General features: G+C 39.7%; 1 protein-coding gene across 1 annotated transcript in view; it reads right to left on the minus strand.

Moving 5' to 3' along the window:
- Positions 1 to 1,556: 1,556 nt before the first annotated feature.
- LOC119005744 (thrombospondin type-1 domain-containing protein 7A) overlaps positions 1,557 to 19,848 on the minus strand; it is a 104,651-nt gene continuing 86,359 nt past the window's right edge. The window contains exons 23-28 of the mRNA XM_037073634.1: positions 16,207 to 16,380; positions 13,432 to 13,524; positions 11,918 to 12,000; positions 10,218 to 10,431; positions 7,471 to 7,558; positions 1,557 to 3,635 (exon numbers count right to left, since the gene is read on the minus strand). Coding sequence (XP_036929529.1) covers positions 3,545 to 3,635; positions 7,471 to 7,558; positions 10,218 to 10,431; positions 11,918 to 12,000; positions 13,432 to 13,524; positions 16,207 to 16,380 — 743 coding nt within the window. The 3' untranslated portion in view covers positions 1,557 to 3,544. The remainder of the gene's footprint in view (positions 3,636 to 7,470; positions 7,559 to 10,217; positions 10,432 to 11,917; positions 12,001 to 13,431; positions 13,525 to 16,206; positions 16,381 to 19,848) is intronic.

Below are 19,848 nucleotides of genomic sequence, written 5' to 3' on the forward strand. Positions count from 1 at the left end.
TTGAAAAAAAAAATATGGAGGAATTTAGAAAGAAAATAAAAATTATGCTGGCAAAACGTTTCCACTAGTTCTCAAGTCATGAACACAATTTAGATCTCATTTGCGATCAAACTGTTTTTATAGTATGTGAACAGATTTTAACATGAAAAAGGACGCCAACTTTCTGTCCCTTAAACGGTTCAAGCTTAGAAACAAAACAAAACACTGAATTCTACACTTCCCATGATGCAACTATCTCGCCTCTATAGCATCCGTTGTTAGACCCTCACTGCCAGCTAAAACATCATGTCCACAATTTGTAACTTACTGGTCATATTTTTTAGTTTTTTAAGCTGAAAATTGCCCCACTGAGGCCATTTGAGTAATTTTGTCCGATTTGAAAAAGCTCCTCTGGAGCCACAGAGAACATTATACACCTTCACTGGCTGAGAGGTACAAATCATGACTACTAAACTGACATTGCAAAAGAAAGGTGAGCAGTGTGCACATCAAACTCTAGCCGGGTACAGGTGCAGGACAAAACACAGCAACAAAGGAGAAGGAGAGGTGAGCTTGGAAACGTCTGTGCGCTAAAAGCCTCTCTTTTCCCTTTGTTAATAAACTGACACTGGCAGGTAAAATTGGCGGAGCGGCCCTTTAAAAGCCTTAATCATCCCATCACCTGCTCACAAACACCTTCAGGGCTGCAGCTAATGATTATTTTCATTATTGATCAATCTGCTGATTATTTTCACGATTAGCTGATTAATCGTCTTGTCTATAAAACGTCAAAGGATCTTTGAAAAGTCTTAAAGTTGCTTCTTTTGTTCAACCATCATTTCAAAACCCAGATATTCTTCATTTACACTCATAAACGACACAGAAGAGCTTCAAATCTTCACATTAAAGAAGCTGGAACCTGCAAATGTTTGACGACGTCATGATCAAAACCGCTGACGGTAACTTTGAACCAAAATCTTAAATTAGCTCCCAACGTATTTTGTTTACGCAGCGGACGGGCCGATCGAAGGAAATGAACAAGTTTAAACTCTGAATTTTCAGTATAAGAGCAGATTGAGCCGCATTAAAAGACTCCGGTGATTTCAGCCCATAGTTCATTTCATGATTACTCCACCTCTAAGGATCAGTCTTATCTTATATACATTATTATTATCAACAATGAACTGATGGTGCTGAGAAATATTATCTGTGTTTTCAAAACCTGATATAAACTGTATCTTATTTAGAGTTTCTAAATGGGATGGATCCGAGGTGAAATTTGATTTGGTGAAAGTGTCAGAGCCACAATTGTTCCTCCAGGAGGTGTTTATGAGCTCGTTTCGGGCTGTTTGTAGTGACACTTTTTTCTAAAGTTTCACATAGTTGGACCTCGGGTCAGAGCTGGGTCAGAGGCAGGCTGCAGACTGAATGACTGAGGGTTCGTTTGACTGTCCATCATCCGGGACGTGAGTAGATAATGACTGATTTTTTTTCTTTTTTTGGTGTTTTTTTGGTGTTCCTTTAACGCAGGGGATTCTGCTCTCCTGTGAACAGATTTACAAAAACAGCTCAGTAACTTTCTTTGTGTTTACAACCGTGTCCTTATTTATTTTCAGTAATTCTTCCCATACATATAAACAACCTGTACAAAACGGCTGAGCCTTTCCTCATTTTTCTTTTTTCTTTCCTTTTTTTTTTTTCACAACATACAACTTGCATCATGAGAACAACAATCGGCAATATCACACACCCACTTTGCAATATTCAAACTAAACATTTTCTGTGCAATACAAAATAAATGTACACATACTTTTGATATTTTTTGTCTCCAAAAAAATAAAAAAATCGCTGTTATTTACAAATCCCACAACAAAAAAGGTAAACATTCTCCACACCAGTTTGTTTTAACGTTGAACTCAGCAGAAAGCGTCTTCGCCTATTATTAACATGTTGAATAATTTCTGTTTGTACAGACTGTTTTTTTTTTTGTTTTTTTTAACTATATCTCACCTCATGTAGTGTGAAACAACAGAGCACCTAAGATACGGATTACTACATGAGAAAGTTTTAAAAACTCTTGACGTATACTTTGCTGAGAGACCTCGAAGAAACATAAATGCAGTCTTAATTATGTGTATAATGTATGGCCCATTCAAGTATTAAAACTGTTTACAGGACTGTTAGTATTTATTATTGTCAGTAAGGCAGAAATAACGTTTGCGCGACATGAAGGGTTTTAAAATTATTGGTCTTTTCCTTTAATCACTGGGAAATGTCAGTTTTCCCTCAATGTACTACTTCAGGTAAAAAAACAAAACAAAAACAAAGTAAAGAGTCTGAATTGAATCTGAATCTTTATGATTAAAAAAAGAACTTCAAAGCAGGCGATTCGTTAAAAGAAGTCGCCTCTTGATATCATTTAATTGCATCTGGGCAGAAATAAAGTGATAACACCAGACGAAATCTACAAACCACAAAAGGTACTTTTACTACAACCCCCCCCCCAAAAAAAAGAGGAAAAAAAAAAAAAAGAAATCAGATGTGAGAAATAAAATCTATACATATATTTACTTGAGATTCACACCTGTTTTGTAGAATGTGACACATCTAAACATCTTTTCCTGTTGCCGTTGTTTTCCTTTTGAATGTTTTCGCGGTACAGTAGCTGTTCCTCTGCTGTATGGTTTAGTCTGTGGAAGAGGCAGTGTTTTATGGCAATAGAAGGTAGAAGTCACATGTGCATATCATGCTGCACTAATATAGTGCAATGTAGAGCCTGAAATAAAAGAAAGGGTGGAGGCAGGCAGGCAGTAGTTTCCATGAACCAACTGATTGCAGGCAACTCCTCCATCAGCATCGTACAGATCAGTTTATCCCACAAACACAGGCCTGTGTGCCTCTAAGAAGAAAAAAAGAAAAAGAAAAAAAAGAAGAGAAGAAATGCCTCCCTTTTGTTCAAGACTGTAAAAGAGATTTGAGTCAAAACCCAGTTGAGGATTGAGAAAAAGGAATCCAAACCTTTTTATGGAGATTTTCCTCTCCCTCCTCCTCTTCCCTGCGGTGACTTTTGGCAACGTACGAACCGTCAGAGCATCCTAAGCCTCCAGCTACTCAGCATTTTTAGGGACAAGCAGAAAAGCGCGGGGGAAGAGTTGGAGCTTGTGCTGCCATGTTCAGAGACAGCAGGAGAGCTGGGTCTCTCTTCAGCACCCAGCTTTTTTTTTTTTTCTCACTCCTCTGACTGAAATGAGTCTTTTCTTTACAGAAGTGTGGACGTGTCGGGGGGGAGATGGGGGGCAAAAAAGGCATTTCATTGAACACGGTGGAGGTCACGAAGGCTCTAGCAAAAGAAAATGCTTTAAGAAAACAAAAGGGGGGAGTGAATGGAGCTTTAGTTGAAATGGTAAAAGCCCACCAGTGTCTCCACTAAGAGGATTTTCTGTAATTTCTCCGCTCTGTGACGTGTCCATTCACGCTGCAAACATCCATGTCCCTCACTGTAATGGCTGTGATGAAGCGGGTCTCTATGACAGGTGAAGTGCTCGGTGAAGCGTCTCCTGGAGGACTACATGTCCGTGTCCCCGTCGTAGGCGAGAGTCAGAGGTTTTAGTCGGTTGTTTTGTTGCCTCTGTCTCTGAGGTCTCTTTGGCTTTTTGCTGTGAGGAAAGATTAAAACAGAGTCAGCGTGGCAACAACGGCAGAATAAACTACGACACTCGCCGCGCTGTTACTGCACCCGAAACTCTGTGTCAGGTAAACATGGAGGTAATTGTGGAAAACAGGGATGAAGGGAGTGATTTCTACATCAGGGATGATTATTTTATTTGTATTAACTGCTATTTCAATACAGAACTGGGAAGATATTTTCTTTTCTCTTCTAGATTTTACTGTCAACTTTTCCACCCATTAGAGTTTCCGAGTGGTGCTATTGTTGGTGCAAAGTCGCAAAGACGACCAGGTCGCACAGCTACTAACAACACAGGACGCAAAGTGACTTTAATCTAGAATGGAGACGTGAATGCAGATAGAAATTCAGTCAGACTTAATTCTCCCGGGAGATTTTGTGTCCAGCGGCAGACAAGATTGCATAGTGAAAGTGTATTTTATAGGGAAGTAATCTAAACGCTGATGGTGTCATTATTCTACAGCCATTACACTGTGCAACATTTACCTCATAATAACATGTTAAGGCAAAAAACTTCTCTGTTACCAGTTTAAGATGAGAAAAAATGACTATCCAGTTAAAAGAGGTTACGAGTGGAGCTTCCTATTAGTCTCTAATCATCACAAATAAACAACCACAAATTAAAGACTTATGTATTCTATATTCCTCTTATTGTCAACAAATCCCATGAAAAGACCACAACCAACAATCTGTCTCTCAGCACTTCATGTCTCCTGATGTATAAAACACCCAGAACAGCTCGGCACTGTAGTTTTCTGGAGCAAATGGAGCATTTGCTGGGGGACATTTTCAGCGGTGGATTAAGACACATTTCGTGCTCTAGCAGGACGCTGATGTGACTCAAAACAAATCTACAGCGTTTTGTTTTTATGGTAATGAAGGAACATCTCGCCCAGTGCAACAGTGTTATTTACTGATGTGTAACAGTAATGAGATGTATCAGGCTTCGGCTTCACACATAATACTTGTTAGTAGGATCATATTGTTGTTGCTCTTTTCAAGGAATCTGTTGACAAAGACACAAACATAGAATATCAGGAGCCGTTACATCAACCAAAAGAAGTATTTCAGTTTCTAAACAGCCAGCTGACCTTCTGTGTTTGACCAGATTTTGACTAAAAACAATTCTCCAATATTTAAACACTTCACAAACAGTGAGACTTGTCTATTACAGCCAGAAGAGGATACTGACAAACAGTTTGTTAGACGTCTAGATCTAAAAGCATTAAAGGTTATTAGTAAGTTAATTTGCATGCAAACTCTGCACATGCCAGACGTTTCCTACTTCGCCTCCAGGGAGACAAAAAAAGCACCTTTAGAGGAAGACGGCATGATTTCTACCTTTGTACTTCTCTGAGCTGTCAACGCTGCCTTAAATACCAGCCTGTGTCTCAAAGTAATGGCTGTATAATTTAAGACACTCAGAAATATAGGATTTTATATCCTCAGTGGAAAAGGCTGTGACAACTTGAAAGTCAGTGCTCACTTGTGCTGTATTGATTATTGAATTTCAGTGAATCCAGTGTTGTATCCACTTATCATTGCAGGACAGTCCAATTAATATTTCTAAACATTCAAATTGTTCTCCAAACTTTCTCCCACAGCACAGCGAGTACAGAGTGATGTGATGTAATGGCCTCTGGAGTATTGGGATGCTTCAGAAAGAATATTTGGGAAAGTTGGAACAGACAATCAGAGGAGCACCCGAGGGACTTTTCTCTGAATAGTTTCAGTGATGACGAGCTGACGAAATCAAAATCACAACATCCGCAAACTTTCATGCAAACAATTTCTACTGCCACAAAAATCATCCAGGCTCTTTTCTCTGTCACTCTGGCAAAGTTATTCATGTTCACAAATACTGACTGGACCCAAAAATTATTTTCGTTATTAATTAATCTGCCAACTATCGTCTCGATTTATCACTGAAGCTGAACGTGGCACAATAAACATGTACTGTATTAACACCATACAGCTTGTTCTGGTTGATCAGTCCAAAAATTAATAATTTAATATTAAAGAAGTAAATCATTTTTATATAATTGTTCAAAGCAGAATAAAGAGAAATGACATCTTTATGTTGAATGAGTAAAAAACATAATGAGCTCCTGATTTGGCAGGAAGTTAAATAGGAGAATTGCCCTACTTCTTCTTTTAACCAGCAGAGGGCAGCGTGACATCGCGTGAGAGGTGATGAGACTTCAAAGTGGATTTAGATTTAATTTGTGGCACAGAAATGAGTCCCTGTAGTGAAATTCAACCCTCAACTCTCCTTTATCTCTGTCAGTCTGCTGTTAGCAGATCTGTGCTTCTACTTCAGCTTTAACAAATCTATATTCACTAATGTAAAGATGTTCAACTGGAGAGCTGCACAGATACATTAACATACCTGTGAGCATGTAAATGAAATAATAATGTTTGCACAGACACAGTGTCATTACATCCAGACTGGGACATTTTGCTTTGCTAATATTCTGTTTACACCTTCGTGTTAAAAGGACCCGATACTGATGACAAGATGGGAGTTACGTAATATGTTTTCCTGCCAGTTGAGGAACTTTTATCTGACCTGATCTGATGAGGAAGCTACATTTTCATTATCTAAACATAGATCAGATAAAAATCCTGTTTATTGAGTTTGCAAGCTCAGGCTACTATCTCCTCTCTTTTCTTGTGCTCAGAATGCCAATATAATACATATTTTGACACTCAATTCATTACATGTAACAGCTCAGAGGGAAATATACTTTTAACTCTACTGCCTTAATAAGACAGCTGTAGTTAAGCTACTACAGATTCAGATTAAAAAAAAGATATAAATTGCTCCACCCCATCCAGCTACACAATGAAAATATTGCTTACTTGTTAAAGAATATTAATATGCTGACAATAATATAATGTATTCATAGTAACAGGCTGTATAATGAGTATTTTAACTAGTGATACATTAAGTACATTTAGCTGTTGATGTTTAGCTCCAAATCTCTGCAAGAGAGCAAATAAGCGTATTTCCCATGATGTTAAACTACGAGTTTAAAAAAAACAAACTGTTACTCCTCTCTTGTTTATTTCCCGCTGTGATGGTAACTTGTGTGAGCTTATTTCTACAGTGTTTTGTGGCTTGTTTTAGGAGTTTCATTGATCGTATCTGGGTCTCTTTTAATAGTAGGTATAAACAAAAACAAATCTAAACTACTGATCAAGTCAAAGACCTCTACTGGACCTAAACTGGGGTAAAATCACCAGTTCAACACCATCTATATGGCCTACATGCTCTACAAAATCTACAAGGACTAAAACGAAATCTTAGTGGGCGGTTTGTCCTCACCTGCACCAGCACCTTCACTCAGCTAGTCAGGCAAGACATGTGACGCTCAGAGAGGTCACATGGAAAGGTCAAGGGCTGCAGGTACTTATACTGGAGGCTGTGTTGGGGGGGGAGGGGGTGAGGGGGTGGGGGTGGGGTGACCCTCTACATCCTCATTAGCTGCTGCTGCTGCTTTGAGCCACCTCTTGGCAATCGGGACAGGTGTAAATCATCTCATGTGCATTTTGGCCCACCCAGACTGCCGTCCCATTGGCGTCAGTCTCTTGGGCCTTAAGAGAGCGATGCACCTTGGCACAGTAGCTGCTGCTCTCACAAGAGGACGGCATGAAGGAGGCAAGAAGGAAATGAAAGACAAACAAAAACGGTGATGTGAGGGTGGAGGAGCGGTGTTTGAACTCAAAAATGGAGGGAAAAATGAGGGCTTGGTCACATGAATGAGGATGATGGTAAATAGGGGGAATTAAACTCGTCAACTCACCAAGCTAGGTATATCATAGACACTATGAATATGAGGAGCACAAAGGCTCCGGCTGCTACACCATACACCCACATCTTCAGCTTCCCATCTGTGGAGGAGGAGGCTCGTCAGTTTGTCTGTCTGTTTACACTTCAACACGCTAACGACTGAAAGCTCCAACAATTCATTCTGTGAAAGCTCCAGAAAACTTTAACACATTGCTGCTTCTATTTATCAGCTTTAACACTTTCTAATAATACAGCAGGCACATTAACAGTGTGATTTCATTGTATGCATCAGGTACCAATAAAAAAATGTAATTAAATTAAAACTATGAAGGCACACAAGAGGAAAGACTGGACATTTGAGAGGAAAGAAGAAATTCCTGCTATTTACTTTTTTAAGTAGTTGTACAATTGATTGACTGTAACTAAGAACATTTACTCACGTTATGTTCCCAAGTACAATTTTGAGGTAACTGCACTTGACTTCTCTAGTCAGATGATTCATATTAAATAATATAATCAGCTAATTAAATCAGCCAAAAGAAACATTCCTTTTTTTACAGATTCAGGTGGCCCCTGTAGTATCACCACCGCCTCCGGTATTAAACAATTTAATCTGGCCAGTGGAGCATTTGTTTTTTAAAGCGGATGAAAGGGAGACACGTTATTTTTAGTACTATTTATTTATTTATTTTTTAACTCAGCTGTTTGCAGGATACATAGCAATGAGTAATGTATCTATTTGTGGCTGTGTAAGATTAATACCTGTAATAACACGATGGCAAAACAGTAAACTTTGTTGTAGCGCCGGTCATACATCACGGCTACATGTAAACCTTCAGCTAACATATTTAGTTGTACATTAATAGAAATTGTTGAGCTACAGTCAGAGATAGAAACAGTAATGCTGTGTTTTCAAGGGAATCCAACCTGGTGGCAGGTATTAACAATAACTATAAAGAAATCAATCATCTCACTGATGGTCTTGTTTGCTAATGTAGATCATATAGAGGCATCAATATTGAACTGAGACTGTTTCATAACCACTTTAAAGTTCCTTGTAATATCGATGCATTGTTTAGATGAATCCATTATCCATTATTCCTACGATACAAGTACAAGATAAAATACAGATCATTAGAAATCAAGGAGATGGAAAACTGATTTGGAACTGATGTACATTTAAATCTCCCTTTTCGACTTTATACTTCCTCTCCATTAAATTTGTTTGATACATTTAGTTATAAATTACTTTGCAGGTTCAGATCATTAAGTGTTTACAGGCTATGACTTGTGACGTGTAACCTCTCAGATAATGTAAAGCGCAGGACGTTATGTGAGAGGATGTTCTGTCGGAAGTCCGTTTGTCAGATCGATTCCCAATCAGACAACCTCACCCAGTACCCTGCCATGTGCAAAACATATGTGTTTATTGTACTTCATCCATTATCATGATGAACTACACTGATGTCAACCCCCCCCCAACATCTGCTATTTCCCAGTATTTGTAAAAATACTTGTTCTACTTCTCACAAGTTCCCAGTTGTTAACTTCTCGTTCCTACATTTAAGTACCAGTAGGCAGTGTTGAGTATTTTCTCTGTTCCTGATTCACACAGTGAAATTACACTGAAAATCGCAGGTTGTATACCAATAAGTTTCTTCTTTATCTTTCTCAAAAAGGCAAAAAACATGTCGTGAAGTATTACAGCAAGAAGTGTGCTGCCAAAACAAGTAAACATTTGCAAGATAAACGATACAAGGGTTTGTGTACGTGATGATGTGTGAATGTGGAAGTAGCTGCTCCTGACAGACGCTAACTCAATCTGTTCTGCACTCTTGCATCCTAAATGTTTCTGTTGCTGTCATGCTCCGCCGCTCTCAACGCTCGGTGCAGATGCAGTTCTCAAATGTTAATGTAGCGGCAGTTTTGATAAGTTACATGCATCAGAGCAGAGTGGAACAGACTGAAAACATGTCTGATGCATCTTTGTTTTTAATGTGTCAAGTTTTATTTCATGCACAGCTGCAAGTACAAATGTGTTAGACCTCGTGTTAATTACACCCTGTCAACACTGAGTCTGCTGTCGTCAAGTGAAAACCTCCTAACCTCACCTCAAGGATTACATGGCGCTCTGCAGGTCGAGAAAATTGGGTCTTTTCCCTTTTAGATAAACTTAAAGACGTAGTAGGCAGTGAGAGAAAAACAGAGGCAAAAGTGGAAATATTTTAAAAACAAGTTCCTGACCTAAAACGTTTACATGCATAAAGAGAGTGTGAACTTTGGAAACAATGTGCGACGATGTTCCCGACCTTTATCTTGGCTGGATAACTATTTGTCTGCAAGTAATTGCACATTTGCAGTAAATACAGACTCTTATTTGCAGTTATCATTGGCTGGATGAGTTTTATTTATACTTTTTTTCCTGTTGGAAAAGATTAATTATACTGTCAAACATTTTGTAACATTTCCCAAAATATAACCCAACAACATCTGCATCCGTTTGACTTCCTCCACATTTCTGACTCTGAAGCGTTTTGAATGTGGTGGTCTCTATAATTACAGCTTGACAACAGGAAAATAGGAGCATCTGAAGGGAACATTACGGCAGGGTTAGTTCTCCTAAACATGACAGTTAAAAGATTAAAAGGTTTTCACTTGACAGCAACAACACTTTCTTCCCTGTATTTTTCACACTTTTAGAAGAGAAGCAGTCGTTGTTAGTTTGGTGGATTTGAGCTAAAACGTTTCATGTGGTCTGACCTGGTCCGTAGGGCTGCAGGTACCAGGTCCGCCCGGTGCGTCCGGGCAGGATGGTGGTAGGCAGGGTGGGGTTAATGGCACGACTGGTCTTCACATCCCCTTTCTTGTCCCCTGCTGTGGGGATCTCCAGGATGGGGATGGGGGCGCACTGGTTCAGCTGTCCAGTTGGCGACAGCACCTCTGTGAATCCCTCCTCGCACATGCAGATGCCGGCCTGCAGGGGGCAGTGCAGAATCAAGTTTGGATTGAACTGCAGTCACAATACATCAAGGGAGTTTTGGGCCATGTCATCATGGAAGCGAATTTCTGGAGGAGGCCCTCGATGTTTGTATGTTTCATGTTCTTCAACATGTTTGCTCACAGGTTCGACCCCTGTACGTCCTCAGCAGCATCTGTGTGTGCTGTCTCTGCCTGATTCTTTCAATCTGGATAAAAGCATCATCCCTTATTATAAAAAACAAAACCATTTCCCAGCTTGTTTGTGAGCTTTATTCATTATACAGAAAGCTTTTTTCTGCTATTTGCCTCTTTTGATATAAGTGGAGTTGACAAAATATTAGAAACACGCAGTGGTGGGTCAGATTACTTTGACATGTTGTCAGCTACTGAATACAAATTATAGGACAATTTCTGTGATTAGTTACATAATCCATAGTTTTACAAATAATATAATCTGCTTGGAATACTTTTGGATTCTGGCAATGAGAATATTGCACCTCATACTAAAAAACACCACCAATTTTCTATTTTCTCATCTTCTCAACATTTCAAAACATTTTAAATATAAGAACGGATATCATTTAGCAACTGTTTAAATCTAATTACTGACCCAAACTGCAGGTATACTGTGTGTGTGCTGCTATGTGTTGGCAACCCAATAGTACAAGTGCTTTATTACAAATGTAATCTTGGCTGATTAGTTACTTATTTTTGTAATCTGATTACATAATCCCAATTACATGTAGTCCTACAATCCAGCCCTGGAAACACGTGTCAGCAGCCCAAACTACAGCTTCCACAGTGCCCATGAAGTTGAGTCAATACCTCCCAAGACCAGCTGAAACAAAAACTGAGGATTACAATATGCACGACTGTTGGGTTTAAAGCTGGGCTGTTGCATTAAGCTGTGTTTATTTTAGCTATGTGTACGTAATAAAGTGATTTAGATTTATGATGCAGGATTGACACCGTGACCTCAGAGGTCCTAAGCCTGATTCTCATCAGATCATTCTGACCTGCTTACTCTGTGGTTATTAAATCTGCTGGCTCGACCAACCAATACAGCTCATAACCGTCCTGTATCGAAAAAAAATCAAAAGCTATGAAAATGGATAAACTTTGGAGATTTACCAGCTGCGGGATCTTGTGGATGTTAAACTTATTATCCTGGTTTCGATGCTGCACAGTTGAGTGACACTACAGGAAAATAGGTTTTACATCTTCATGCTGCCATCATTTCATTCCCCGCTGCATTCAAATTCAATTCTGTCAGCGGTGTGTCACACTGAGTACAGAGGCTGCCATTCATCAGAGGACATGTGCTTTCAGGTTTATTTCTTTTTATTGTTTTTATTCTGTTTACTCCGTTTTTATTGTGCATCTCTGTCTGCACACCAAATATTCCTCTATGAGATTTTCTTTTTATTTCTTTTTTTTTTTTTCCAGTTGAATTGGCCAGATGAGAACAAAGAGCTGCTCACCTCACTGCAGAAAGACTTTGGCATGAGACAGGGAGGGTCACAGGAGCTGTTGTCCACTGGAGGGTTCATGGCAGGACAACCACCTGAGGGAGCAAGAAAATAGAATCAAACAGGGTACAAGATGTTCATTGGTCTGCTTTTGTAGAGGCACTGCACAACAAACATTTCCATATATATCACAGTCTGTACATTCTTACATTTTTACCAGAAAAAAAAACTACCTATATTTCAATATAGCTGATGTAGCCAGGTTTATTTCTGAAACTATTTTTGGTGAGTAACCACGTGTTCGTGTGTTATACGGGGATGAAGAGCTCTGCAGGCTGCCATCGCCCACCACCTTCACTGCTTACAGAAACAACACTTCCTTTTTAAAAAAAAAATGGTATGTTGTATTTCTGGCATATTTTGTGTACATTATGACCTCCTGCATAAAACTACTGATGTAGACTTATTATTTGAGCCTTAGTACATCTCAGCTTCTCACTTTAAAGATCAATTCAGCTAAGCTACTTATTATTCTGAATACTGTTTGTGTCGACCCTGTAAAATAAACCAAGGTCTACTTGAAATCCCTTGTCACCTGTTGTGTGTCTACAGAATGAAGTCAGGTCAATGAAAAACAGTTTTTTACCCTTTTTTTTTTTCTTTGAATACATTTACAAAACGATGAATTAATAAATACCAAAAAAATCTCTGGTTCCAGCATCCCTAGTGTGAATAATTGCCAGTTATCTTTTGTGATATCAAACTGACATATCTAGGGTTTTTGCATTGTTGCTCAGACAAAACAAGCAATTTGAATATGTCAGCTTGCCCTTCAGCAAGCTGCGATGTCCAGTTTTTCACTATGCATGGACCAAACCAATCTGCCCAACTGGGAAAATAATCAGCAGATTATTCGATGATGAGAATATAAAGTCAGTGCCACTCAAAAAGGTAGAAATAAAAACTGCATTAAACTGTCTATTTAAACCTTACTTTGTGTGGCAAAGCACCTACAGCGAGGATATTATAGTCTCACAAGTGTCTGTTAGTTCCACAAAACCTGGACGGGTCTCAGCACAGAATCAATCCCATTAACATTTGGTGCAGATCCAGAATTTTGTTTTTCTCACTTTCTTTGACATCGTGAGATCTGGTTTTTGGACAAGATCATAAATGTCTCCGAGAACAATGGATGGACCCTGACTGAAGCAATCGGATGTAAGTAGGTGGCTGGTATCTACGTGTGAGTACAACCTGGTGAGCTTAGATGATGGTCAAGAGTGAAGTGACACAGAGCTATCGGGTATTTGATTTGGCTTGTTTGGCTTTAAGGGAACTGTTCGGCCTTGTTCGTGCCATTCACCAGACAGATTCTGACCTCAGTTGTGGGAAGAACTTGTGTTTGGCATACATGGGAAATGTGTGTTTTTGTTTTCATCATACACGTCACAAGTGAGCTGACTTACTGACCCAATTCTCCAAACAGCATCGTATGTATTATAACCCGAGACTTCAGAGTGCCTTACCGGTGACATTGAGTCCATCAGAGCGCTGACACCAGACCAAAGGGCGGCTGGCGTTTCCGTTGCTGAACCACTTGTACTCGTAACATTCGCCCCCTGAGAGCAAAAATAAAAAACAATCAACATCTATACAGAGTGTACAGTGGGAGTCTGCAGTGAGGACCATTAATCATGCGTGTGACACATTAATAAAGCAGCTGCTAAGTTATGGATGTATAATAGGCTGCTGTCGTATAATATCACCATCAGTGTGTCTTCACAGAGGGGTCCAGTTCAATGTTTTAATCTTCAGTAAGAGCTTTTGCTTAATGACTTTCTATCAATGCTATTATGACTTTATCAATATCTCCATCAGTGCAGTAAATGACCATATTTCCCAAAGGAGTCCTGTGTAACCAATCATCAGTCCGGCCCATTCGGCGAGCTTAAATGAACAATTTAACCTTGAACAAAGAAAAGATCTATTCTCCAAAGGCCTGGGTACAGTATCACCGCTCCAGTCGATGGCACAGCTCTATCTGCAGGCTTCACGGGACAATTTGTCTGCAGCTCAGACAAATTCACCCTTTATGTTCTCCACTTTTCCCATTTCTCCCCTTTCTTTCTCGCTGTGGTGCAGCTGAGGCCGTTTTTCAAATGTGTCAAGTTATCATTGAATCACTCACTTCAGCGGCACTTCCCACCATCTTTTACGAGCAGATTGGAGTTTTACTACTATAGAAACATTTCTCAGAGGAAGAGCCGCTGTGGAAGCAGAAATAATGTCAGGAGTTGTGTCAGCTCAAAAATATCACAGAACTAAAAGTCTCTGTCAGGACCTAGAGAGCAGATTTTCAAACCCACTGAGTTAAAAACAAAGTGTCATTACAACCACAGTTATAATTAGACTTTACTCATATAGCACTTCGCTAACACATTATAATAAACATCAATAATAAATGGCAAAGTTATAGTTAATTAAACTTTAGCTACTATGTTTTTCACTTTTACCAATCAATAAAAAACTTTATAAACCATCTATTAAGCAACTGCTGCAAGAATTTTGTGGCAAGAACATAACTTATTTTTTATTATACAAATAAATTCTTCAGTATTGTAACAGGACGTAGTACAAATGTTTGTCCAGCACTTTTATGTCAAAACTGCTCCACCAAATGAAAAACTGCTTGAGAAAGTCTATGAATCAGTCTAACATAACAACATGTTAAAGTTGGCAGATAACAACCACAACCACGACTTCAACAGTGAAAAACAATTGTTACCATCAAAGTGGAGATACAGAATTTTTCATTTTAACAAGGTACACCAGTTAATTCTTGAATTAAAAATGGAGCTTCATCCCACATCAAATATGTTTGAAGGGCCTTGAATACTGTCTTCTGTGACTGTGATGTTATTTTAAATGTTTCTATCTTTGTTTGATTATACTTGATATCAGCCTCATCACAAAAACTCCATCTGCAACATCACAGAAAATCAAAAAATTAAGACAAATAACAATCAATGTATACTGTGTATAGTGAACAGACTGATGTCTCATTCCATTTTACTGACATTTAACTGTCTTAATCTAGTTTTAAAGTGATGTCAATGGAAAAATGACCTAACTACAGACAGCGTTCAATCTCTACTAACAATATGTTTTTAAAAACTGACATGTTCTTCCTATTAGCTGAATGTGAATGTGTGGGATAAACAGAGCTCTGACAAAGGCAGCAGGAGCACACAAAAGCTAGTAGGGAAAGACTGGAAATGTTGAGAGAAAGGTTTGAAATTCTACAAAGATCCTGTGGTTGGAAATCTAAGCGGTTGTGTGGTATCTGTTTTAACCATTAGGCAACCAGGGCGCCCCCACAAGTCATTTCTAATGTACCTATTTGATCTGTCTCCCTCTGTCCCTAGCCTCCTTTTCTCAGTCACCGCCTTCCATCTTCCCCTCCCTCTGCTCTCTCTTCCTCCTCCGCCTTCACTGGTCTTGGCTGGGCCACTCCTCCCCCCCGTGCCTGGAGAGATGCTGTGAAACCAGGTCAGGCTGGTGAAGACTGCTGCAGGGGCTGTGTTCGGTAGCCAGGGAGGGAGGAGAGGAAGCGTGGGAGGCGAGGGAGGAGAGGATTGGATGAGGGTGGCTTCTCTACAGACTGAGCCCATGGCTACCGTGTTGATATCGAGCTTTTCGTGGTAGTGATTCACAACCCATACTGCACCTAATGGGTGATTAACGCGCCCGGGGAGACGCAGATATCACAACAGCAAATGAGTGTGGGGGTTTCCTCTGTTGAGAGATCTGACTCAAGAAATCCCATCTGGGAGAACGCCAATTGACCCAGTGTAAACGAGGAAAAACAAAGCGATCACGACGGTTAGCGCTTAGTGTTGATTTAGTCTAACATACCTCCTGATTTAGGGTATGTACTGCTTTGGCCTCAATCCCTTCTCCTCAATCTCAATATCTTCTCTCTGTGGGTTTCTACTGGTGTTCCAGTTTCCATTGACAGTCAAACGTGCACATTCAGACAGAAGACTAAATAGCCTGAAGGTATGACCCTGAATCTAAGTGTCTTTCTGTGTTAGCCCCACGATGCACTGACGAGCTCTCCCTCGTGTTTCCCGGCCCTCCATACAAGCCAAGACTGACTTCCTCAATCTCGCCATGATCATGTGTATTTGGAACGTGACGCTAGAGTAAAAGGATAAATGAATCAGACTTTGGAGCTGCTGGCTTGCTGCAAGCTAATTAACATGCACTGCAGGTTCACTAGTCAAAGGGGGTTTGCTCACCTGTGCAGGGCTGAGACTCCCAAGCCTGGTCAGGACACAGCTGCAGGTTTTCAGGCTCCTGCGCTAACACGGCTCGAGAGCGAACCTGAACAGAACCAAAGTCCATGCCGGCCCCCTTGACGCAGATGCTCACACATGAGCTCCAGTCTGACCACTCCATCAGGTAGCATTCACCTACAAAGGGACAAAACACATGATGGGGACCATTAATGTAAGGTTTACTTTTTCTCTGTCTTATATTACTGTATATGAAATACATTGTAATATTCTGTTGGCTGGACAAAACAAGACACTTGAAAATGTCACCTTGGAAACAATCTTTCTATCTCACTATCTTTTTACATTTTACAGGCTAAACAATCACTAAGTACTCAAAAACAAAAAGTAGTTGTCAGATTGATTGAATTGACTATATAGTAATATACAGAGTATATACTAAATGCAAAAATAGGCAAGACACAAAACATGTCACTTAGATTAAAAAAAAAAAGAAAAAAAGAGAGAATGAACAGTCAAATTATTCACAACAGCCCCAGTGAGTTGGAAGCCTTTACCTCCACACACCAGAGTCAGGTGTGTTACCTGACGATCAATCAGTTAGTAGAACAACAACCAAACTTCCAATTTGGTATCAATAAAGCAAGCAGAAATTAAATCCTCCTAAATTAAACTACACCTCTCTAACAATTTGTCAATGTTAACTGTTCAGTTTTAAAATAACGCCTGATAACCTGTAAAAGATTGTGCGGTCTTGCCTTGAGCCATATCACAAATCTTTTAATTTCCTGTAAGCCAGTGTGCACAGCCTCAGATCCTCAGGCAGGTTCTTCAGGTTGGTTCTTCCACAGTTTAAGACTAAAAGGTGAGCATGTTTTTGTCATCAGGGCCGCCTGAGGAGCTTCAGCAGACAGAATCAGAAATCACATCCAGAATTACTTGATTAGTTATCTTACTTTGAATTTACATACATGTATTCCTCTCTTTTCAATCTCTTGTTATATCAGCTCTTTTTGTTTTTACTCATTGTCTTTTATGTTATTTTTAAAGGACCAGCAAAGCTATGCAAACATATCTGCATTGCAGCTGTTGTGTGCGTCCTGAGGGAAATCAGATCTTCAAATTTGGCAGAATTAAAGCAATATTTCACCCATTTATCTATCGGTGAAACGAGTTCAATCTGCGTGAGATGTTAAGGTATGCAGCAGAGATACTGCTTCTGTGTTATCTTATCATGATGTTTAAGATGCTTTGAAGAGTTTCAGGGGGAAGAAGACAGAAGTTCCAAATGCAGAGCGTGTTGGTTTTGATCACAGCTGACGACTGCAGCTCATCAAACAGCAGGGGAAACAGTACATGGGTCAAGGGTGGCAGTGCATGAAAGTGTGTGTGCATGTGTGAATGCAACCTGCCAGAATTCCCAAGCTGTTCCTGGTCCTGCACAAACAGCCCTTGAATTTCCCCCATAATCACACTACAGTACCTCTATGCACAGAAAACAGTCTGTGCTTTTGATTGCCGTCTGATACTTCAGTGCTCCTGCAGTTTGGCAAAAGGGGTTGGACTGACTTGTTATCTAGGGCAGAGTTTCTCAGTGTTTTCCATCTCAGGGACCAGCAAAAATCTGATGAGAGTTTTTTTTTTTTTTTCCCCCTCCAAAATGAGAAACACACCAGCGGTAACACTTGCCACTTGCTCTTAAAATATAAAATGAATAAAAACACTGAAGCTTTTAAACAAGCTGCGGGTTGAAAGAAGGGCAGCATTTTTCCTGCTCTGTATTTTAGAGGGATTGAATGATGAGCGATCAGTGATGAGCCAAAATAGACGCAGAGCACTTTGGAAATGAACTCCACATTTGTATTTTGTCTTCTGGCAGAGGCAAGTAACAATAATTCTCCCTTCAGGGACCCGCCGACACTGAAAATAACAGATTCATATTTAAGCTGCACTGTGTGAAAATACAACCGTCTTATCAGGCTGAATCGTAAATTGGGTTCAGTTCCCCATCTCTTCTAAGTGAAATGGTGTCGATTTGCCCTATTTACCCAACGGAAACTGATGTTCACTTCTCCATGCGCAGCACAATACCGAGGGTGTAGCCTGACATTATAAAGACCATGCAGAGGTTCTGGGAGGAGCAGTAAAGTGTCGGAGCAGCAGACCTGATGGTAAGAGTCCAGCAGCTGTTGGGCTGAGCTCACCTGTCTGCTCCGCTCTGCACCGTGAAACTACATCACACCCAGCAGCTGACAAGCCTCTGTCACAAAACCTGACAACAACTCATCAGACACAACCTTTGAAGTGATAATCCCATCCGTGAGATTCTCCCCATTTTTTTTTTTTTTCCTTCAGTTGGGGTTTTGGGGTTGACATCCTTGGTGCTAAGCTGGGATCATGCTGTTTTTGAACTGCAATGCTGAGAGATCTCCAGTTAATCAACGTGCAGTCAATATGCTGCGGTACTTGTATTGATGAAGGCCTCAGCAGACACAATGCTTACTGCTGTTGTTGCCAAACACCCACTACTTTTACTTCCTAAGTAAATGCTTTTACTGCTGCTGAAAAGGATTCATCACTGTCAGAGCTTCAGTACTACAACTGTCTTTAAAAAAACGATACAAACATTCTCATAAGCTTCGTCTGCCCCAAAAAACCTTAAATTACTTGGATCACACATTTAGAATGTATTATATACAAACTACAAATGTCTTTAAAATTGTTTCCGCATGATTTTTTTCCCCAACAATTCTTTATTTTAGTTTTTAGAAAGGCTGCAAAATCACAGCATAAAAATGATGTTTCGTCAATATTTTTGCTCATTCATGTTGACATACACACTTCAGATATTTCACCACAGGATCAAAAAACTGTCTCTTTTTAACTTGAAATAAACATTAAGACTTGGAGCACAAACAGCATCAAGAGAGGCGGACAGTTCATCATTACTGGATAAAGAGTTTAATGTGACTGCGTTTGTCAAGGAATACGATCTGAAACAGCATGAGTCAACGAAACACGGAGCAGTGTGAAAGATACGAGGGAGAGGAGACTGAAAAAATGAGCTGCTCGACTTGAGAGAGTGTATGGGTGAAATCTTTTGTTAAATCTGCCCATCTAGGAGAGGATAAACTCCAACGCTAGATGAATTACTCCGGATCTCAATGAGAACTGTAATGGCTCAGATGATAAATTCAGGATAAAGTGCATATATGCAGCACACATCTGGTAGATTATCACCAATCTGCTGCCTGGAGTTTGTTCACTTATTGATTACAACTGATTCGACTTTAAATTTCTTCAACTATCAACAAAGACTCCAACAGATATTTCACATTGAAAGCGTAGCAGGACAGGAAAGGGTTTTGAATTTTGAGTTGCCTGAAGGTGTTACATTTGAAACATCTGTGCAGGACGTGTTCACATTAAACAACAAAATAAAAAGGCAACATAGAACAAACCGCAGCAGTTTATCTAAAAGAGAAAATGCATGTTATCTTGAATTCATCACATCAGCATATTTTCATGTAAAAGCTAATTTTGCATTAACACCAAATAGCATCAATAGATCAGATTAAGAGGGAAGATGTCTTGTTAAAATAGATGTTGAGGTAATAAAGAATTCATTTAAATCCCTGTCTTGTA

This window comes from Acanthopagrus latus, chromosome 17 (assembly GCF_904848185.1).
Source record: "Acanthopagrus latus isolate v.2019 chromosome 17, fAcaLat1.1, whole genome shotgun sequence".
In the NCBI taxonomy this organism is placed as follows: Eukaryota; Metazoa; Chordata; class Actinopteri; order Spariformes; family Sparidae; genus Acanthopagrus; species Acanthopagrus latus.